We start from the raw sequence: 7,466 nt of genomic DNA on the forward strand, positions 1-7,466 counted from the left end.
TATACCTGGTACTCCTTAGAGGTGCTCTTTCTACTGCATCAATACAGCCATTAAAAGCTCAATCTGCCAGCTGTTTTTGAAAGACTCAGTAATACTGTTATGACTGTATAAGATAACCTTGATGTATACCACTTTATGATACATGTTACTTAACATGACTACTAGGGGGCCCTGGCTTAGAGCTGATTCCAAAGGCACATAGCTTAGGTCAAATTATAGGACACATAATATTTACTATTTTATTTACTGCCTAAAATATTTCTCAACTAACAAGTGTAGGAAACATTTATAGGTAGTAATGTAAGTACCCTGTGAGCTCAGTGACAAAATTGTGAATTACAGACAGTTGGGAGATGGGGACCATGTCTTAGATTCCTTTTGTACACTCCTCAGTGTCCAGTGTGGTGATATGCACATAACCAGTACATTTTAGTAAATATTCCAAGTAAGACTTCTTTAGGCATTCCATTTTGGGATTCTTGTAGAAACAAGCCAAATTTGTAGAACTTCTAGGCTTTAAACATTTGAGAATGAAAGGCTCTTGCCATTACTGATCATAATTCAAAAAGCTGGTGTTAAGTGTGAGAAGTGGTGACTGTTCCATATATGCCCACAGGCATACAGCAGAATCCAGACAGAGTTGAGTATGTAGTAGAGAAAAAGATGGGAGAATATGAAGAACAAAGTCTATTTTAATAATAATTATGGCTATAATAACCTTTATGAGGAAATACTGGTGAGCAGGATAAAGTGATATTGAAAAGAAAAAAAAGAAAACTCTTCCAAACACAATAAAGCATATTCTAACAGGTTTTTGAAAAAATTGCAAGCCTTTTAATTCATTGACCTCTTTTGATTGATTGGAATTTTTACCACTCTGTACACTCCGAATATAACTAAACAACTACATGTTACTGACAAATTTGTGATTCTTTGAGTCTAAACAACACAGAAACTAAAAGATCCCTTTCCTAGATTTATATACTTGATTTTCTTATAAAAATAACTTCAGTTATTATTTCAATATTTATCTGAAAAAGGCAGCCCTCTGACAGTAAACCAGTAACTGGAATAACTACAGTATCATTATGAGCTACAGTAAAACAAACCTGTAAAGTAATTTTTCCTATTTGAATGATAAATAGACTGGACAGGAGTGAAAAACCAAAACTATGAAAGAAAAACCCAATGTAAATCAAGGATACAGGTCAAAACAAAGTTCAGAAGGCAAATATGTAAATATTAGATGCCTCAAAAATCAACTATCAGTGGGAAAATTTCTATGAAAGCAATTTCAGAAAATACATGAACACATATATCTTTAAAATATAGAACTCTAAATACTTGATAACATATTTAGGATAGTCTACAATGCCCAGTTAATTGCTATAATTTTTTTCCCTCAGGTTTTCCTGGATGATACAGCAATCTACAGAATTTGTGCACTTACTGTTGCTCAAATTTGTGTACTTACTGTGTGCACATATACTGCTGCACTGTTTCTCAGCTGTGAAAAATTAAAAACGTTTTTTCAACCTTTGAGAAGGAAAGAAAATAATGAAGAATCTCTTCATAATAATATAGCATAACAGGTTATGTTTACTGTGCCACATCATGAGTGTTTTTAAAACAAAATATAAATATATGGTCAGGGATAGCATTTTTAGGAGAACAAGTGACCAAAAACCAAGTTACCTCTTTTCAGGCCAGCCAAAAAACGTGACGGGAAAGTGTGCTTTATACAACTTAGACATTTATGTAGATAATAGCACAGCAGACTCATGTTCAAGCTAGCCACCCGAAACATGAGTCCGTAGAGAGGGACAGCAATCTATGGTCCATGGACTGAATCTGGCCTACTTTTGTATGGCTCTGAGCTAAGAATGGTTTTTATGTTTTTTAAAGAGTTGTTTAAAGCAAATAACAGAGAAGAATACATGATGACTCCATTCTTGTTCTCATGTGTGAACCATATGGCCTGCAAAGTCTAAAATATTTATAATCCGGCCCTTTACAGAAAAAGTTTGCAGACCCTTCTTTTATACCAGTGCTGTAGATAATTCTGGCAGTACAATTGCAAGTCTAAGATAATGTTCATTCATTCCCATCATAAATGTAACATTCTAAATAGGTGTCTTCTGATGTCATCTGTCAGAATTTCTTTTAAATTTTTTCTTCATCTTCAACATGATCAAAGTTCGTCCTATAATAATAATGTAAAGGCAATAGAGAAAGGAGAAAGTATGAGTTTGCAATGTTAAAAATAAGGTAAAACACCACAAACTAACCAACATTTTATTTTCAGAAATACTCAATATTCTTATTTAATGGATCATGACATGAAATATACTTTGCCAAAATATAACAATAAAAAAGAAAAGAGTATCTCCTAGTTCTCACCCACAGCAGATATTACTAACTATATAGGTTTACACAATTTCAAGCATATTCGGTAAGCTCTTTAACTTAATTTCAGGTATGATATTCTAGATTATGACAATTTTTAAATTTCAAATATTTAACATGATAAAAGTTATACCTTTCAAAATAAAATATCTTGAGAAAACTAATATAGCAAAACACTAGAAAAACATGTTTGTTCTGTGGAACCAAGAAAATACAGAATCATAACCCTTTCCTATTTCAGATTTGTACAAATTTCAGATTCGTAAAGAATATTCTTGAAGTAGGTTATTGTAAGGCTTTGTCTATTGGGGTCTGCAGTTTGAACTGGATTACAGTAGAACCTATAGTTTAATATGGTGCTATAAAGCCAGACTTCTCTATCCCTTTCCAGAGGCGGAGCTATTTTGTCCTCCTTTCGCCTCACAGGGAAAGAATCCAAGATACCTCATGTGATTGTATTAAATTCCATTTTAAAAGCACTACAACATTCATAGACTCTTTGTTCTGTTTTTAACTATGACCTAGAGTAACATGGATTTGAAAAAGGTAAAACTGAACTGTCTTCTGAAGAGTAACAGGAAAAAACCAGGTTGTGTTGCTTCTTGACAGATTAAAGATTCAAAGAGGGGCTAGGAGAAATATGGGTTTCAATACATTCTGATTACACCAACAACAAAAAAAAATTTGCTATCCAAAATGTGTTATGAGGCTCCAGTATATTTATTCCTAACAATTCAATGCTTTATTTACGTTTGAACAAAATTTAAATAATTTATGGCTATAGTCACTATTTTTTTTTATGCTTTGTTGAGATAGATTTCACATACTATAAAATTTCCACATTTAAAGGAGTTTAGTGGTTTTTGGCATATTCAGAGTTGTCCAACTGTCATTGCAATCTAATATTAAAATATTTTCCATATTCCCAAAATAAACTCCTTACTACCCATTAGCAGTTACCCAATTTGCGCTCTTTTCTATCCCACTCCACTTCAGCCCCAGGCAACCATTAATCTACGTTCTGTCTCTATGGATTATTCTAGATATTTTACATCAATAGTATTATATAATATTTGGCGTTTGTGACTGGCTTCATTCACTAAACATTTTCCAAAGTTCAACCACGTTGTAGCATAGGTCAGTACTTCATTCCTTTTATGGCTGAAAATATTCTATTGTATGGATACACCACATTTCATTTATCTGTTAGTTGACAGACATTTGGTTTCGTTCTTTTTTGCTATTATGAATGATATCGCTATAAATATTTGTATACATGTTTTTGCATGGACCACAGTCACTATTTTTTGTTAAGTGGTTTTACTTGTCCAAATTTCTAAAAGCATTTCAGTGTCTAGGCTACATTTTGATTGTCCTATTTCCCAAAGTAGAATTTTCAGCTATCTTACTATTTTTTGATGCCTCATTTTGCTTGTCTCTGGATACATGTAATGTATAGGAAAAATAGATTTTGCTAACTTTTGCCAAAGTCAACTCTAGGCTTAGTGCATACCTTATTCCTCTTGCCTTGATTTTGAAGAGTTTCCAATTTTTCATTTATTAAGGCAGCAATTGCTTTTGCATCTCTAGTATTTATCTGCTCTTCTTGAAAATTTCTCTAAAATTAAAAACACTTGTTATCTTTTAAGTATTTAATCAAAATATAACAATTCCACCTAAGAAACTTGATTAAATATGCTTTCAAGTTCTTTTGTTCCAAAACTTGAAGTGTTTGAAATTCAAATTTCTTCTCTTCAAGGAAATAATGCTGCAAAAACAGTTAACCCATAATGTACCTAAAATAAATACTAATAATAGTGTCATGGAAACATGAAACAATTCTTTGTTGAAAAAAAAAATGCATCACTGACTCCAAAAGCCCCAAAACATCAAAACCGTGCAAGAACACATGTTCCTGGAGAAAGTTTGAGAGGGCGTTCCAAGATGGCCAAGTAGGAACAGCTCCGGTCTGCAGCTCCTAGTGTGATCGATGCAGAAGACAGGTGATTTCTGTATTTCCAACTGAGGTACCTGGTTCATCTCATTGGGACTGGTTGGACAGTGGGTGCAGCCCACAGAGGGCGAGCTGAAGTGGGGTTGGGGTAGGGGGTGTTGCCTCACACGGGAAGTGCAAGGGGTTGGGTGATTTCCCTTTCCTAGCCAAGGGAAGCCATGACAGACGACCTGAAAAAACAGAACCCTACCACCCAAATACTGCACTTTTCCCAAGGTCTTAGCAATAGGCAGACAAAGAGATTCTCTCCTGCGCCTGGTTTGGCGGGTCCCGCGCCCATGGAGCCTTGCTCACTGCTAGCGCAGCAGTCTGAGATTGAACTGCGAGGCAGTAGCCTAGCTGGGGGAGGGGCATCCACTATTGCTGAGGCTTGAGTAGGTAAACAAAGCAGCTAGGGAAGCTCCAACTGGGCAGAGCCCACCGCAGCTCAATAAGGCCTATTGCATCTAGACTCCACCTCTGTGGTCAGGGCATAGCTGAACAAAAGGCAGCAGACAACTTCTGCAGACTTAAATGTCCCTATCTGACAGCTCTGAAGAGAGCAGTGGTTCTCCCAGCATGGCGTTTGAGCTCTGAGAATGGACAGACTGCCTCTTCAAGTGGGTCCCTGACCCCTGTGTAACCCAACCGGGAGATACCTCCCAGTAGGGGCCAACAGACACCTCAACAGACACCAACAGACACACCTGGGACAAAGCTTCTGGAGGAAGGAGCAGGCAGCAACATTTGCTGTTCTGCAGCCTCCGCTGGTGATACCCAGGCAAACAGGGTCTGGAGTGGACCTCCAGCAAACTCCAACAGATCTGCAGTTGAGGGACCTGACTGTTAGAAGGAAAACTAACAAACAAAGGAATAGCATCAACATCAACAAAAAGGTCATCTACACTAAAACCCCATCTGTAGGTCACCAACATCAAAGACCAAAGGTAGATAAAACCACAAAGATGGGGAGAAACTAGGGCAGAAAAGCTACACATTCTAAAAATCGGAGCGCCTCTTCTCCTTCAAAGGATCGCAGCTTCTTGCTGACAACGGAACAAAGCTGGATGGAGAATGACTTTGATGAGTTGACAGAAGTAGGCTTCAGAAGGTTGGTAATAACAAACTTCTCTGAGCTAAAGGAGGATGTTTGAACCCATCGCAAGGAAGCTAAAAACCTTGAAAAAAGATTAGATGAATGGCTAACTAGAATAAACAGCATAGAGAAGAGCTTAAATGACTTGATGGAGCTGAAAATCATGGCACGAGAACTTCATAATGCATGCACAAGCTTCAATAGCCGATTCGAGCAAGTGGAAGAAAGGGTATCAGTGACTGAAGATCAAATTAATGAAAGTAAAGCAAAAAGACAAGGTTAGAGAAAAGAGAGTAAAAAGAAATGAACAAAGCCTCCATGAAATATGGGACTATGTGAAAAGACCAAATCTACATTTGATTAGTGTACCTGAAAGTGATGGGGAGAATGACACCAAGGTGGAAAACACTCTTCAGGATATTATCCTCAACCTAGCAGGCAGGCCAACATTCAAATTTGGGAGCAACAGAGAACACCAGAAAGATACTCCTCAGGATGAGCAACCCCAAGACACGTAATTATCAGATCCACCAACGTTGAAATGAAGGAAAAAATGTTAAGGGCAGGCAGAGAGAAAGGTCGAGTTGCCCTCAAAGGGAAGCCCATCAGACTAACAGCAGATCTCTCGGCAGAAACCCTACAAGCCAGAAGGGAGTGGGGACCAATATTCAACATTCTTAAAAGAATTTTCAACCCAGAATTTCATATCCAGCCAAACTAAGCTCCATAAGTGGAGGAGAAATAAAATCCTTTACAGACAAGCACATGCTGACTTTGTCACCACCAGGCCTGCCTCACAAGAACTCCTGAAGGAAGCACTAAACTTAGAAAGAAACAACTGGTACCAGCCACTGCAAAAACATGCCAAATGGTAAAGACCATCGATGTTATGGAGAAACTGCACCACTTAACAGGCAAAATAACCAGCTAATATCATAGTGACAGGATCAAATTCACAAATAACAATATCAACCTTAAATGTAAATGGGCTAAATGCCCCAATTAAAAGACACAGGCTGGCAAATTGGATAAAGAGTCAGGACCCATCAGCGTGCTATATTCAGGAGACCCATCTCACGTGCAAAGATGCACATAGGCTCAAAATAAAGGGATGGAGGAAGATCTACCAAGCAAATGGAAAGAAAAAAAAAAAAAAAAGCAGGGGTTGCAATCCTAGTCTCTGATAAACATAGTTTAAACCAACAAAGATCAAAAGAGACAAGGTCATTACATAATGGTAAAGAGATCAAGTCCACAAGAAGAGATAATGATCCTAAATATATATGCACCCAAATTCATAAAGCAAGTCCTTAGAGACCTACAAAGAGACTTAGACTCCCACACAATAATAATGGGAGACTTTAACACCCCACTGTCAATATCAGATCAATGAGACAGAAGGTTAACAAGGATATCCAGGACTTGAACTCAGCTCTGCAACAAGCAGACCTAATAGACATCTAGATAACTCACCTCCCCAAATCAACAGAATATACATTCTTCTCAGCACCACATTGCACTTATTCTAAAATTGACCATATAACTGGAAGTAAAGCACTCCTCAGCAAATGTAAAAGAACAGAAATCACAACAAATTGTCTCTCAGACCACAGTGCCATCAAATTAGAACGCAGGATTCAGAAACTCACTCAAAACCGCAACTACATGGAAACTGAACAACTTGCTCCTGAATGACTACTGGGTAAATAATGAAATTAAGGCAGGAATAAAGATGTTCTTTGAAACTAATGAGAACAAAGACACAACGTACCAGAATCTCTGGTACGCAGCGAAAGCAGTGTTTAGAGGGACATTTATAGCACTAAATGCCCACAGGAGAAATGAGAAAAGATCTAAAATCGACACCCTAACATCACAATTAAAAGAACTAGAGAAGCAAAAGCAAACAAATTCAAAAGCTAGCAGAAAGCAAAAAATAACTAAGATCAGAGCAGAAATGAAAGAGATAGA

At 37.3% G+C, this 7,466-nt stretch overlaps 1 protein-coding gene across 2 annotated transcripts in view; it reads right to left on the reverse strand.

Moving 5' to 3' along the window:
* Positions 1 to 213: 213 nt before the first annotated feature.
* Positions 214 to 7,466, reverse strand: part of DNAJC10 (DnaJ (Hsp40) homolog, subfamily C, member 10) — a 55,285-nt gene continuing 48,032 nt past the window's right edge. For both annotated transcript variants that reach the window (XM_011956689.1, XM_011956688.1), the window contains 2 exons: positions 3,920 to 4,024; positions 214 to 2,203 (listed from right to left, as the gene is read on the reverse strand). In XM_011956689.1, the coding sequence (XP_011812079.1) occupies positions 2,192 to 2,203; positions 3,920 to 4,024 (117 nt within the window). In that variant the 3' untranslated portion in view covers positions 214 to 2,191. The remainder of the gene's footprint in view (positions 2,204 to 3,919; positions 4,025 to 7,466) is intronic.

The sequence above is a fragment of the Colobus angolensis genome, unplaced genomic scaffold (genome assembly GCF_000951035.1).
Source record: "Colobus angolensis palliatus isolate OR3802 unplaced genomic scaffold, Cang.pa_1.0 Scaffold421, whole genome shotgun sequence".
Taxonomy (NCBI): Eukaryota; Metazoa; Chordata; class Mammalia; order Primates; family Cercopithecidae; genus Colobus; species Colobus angolensis.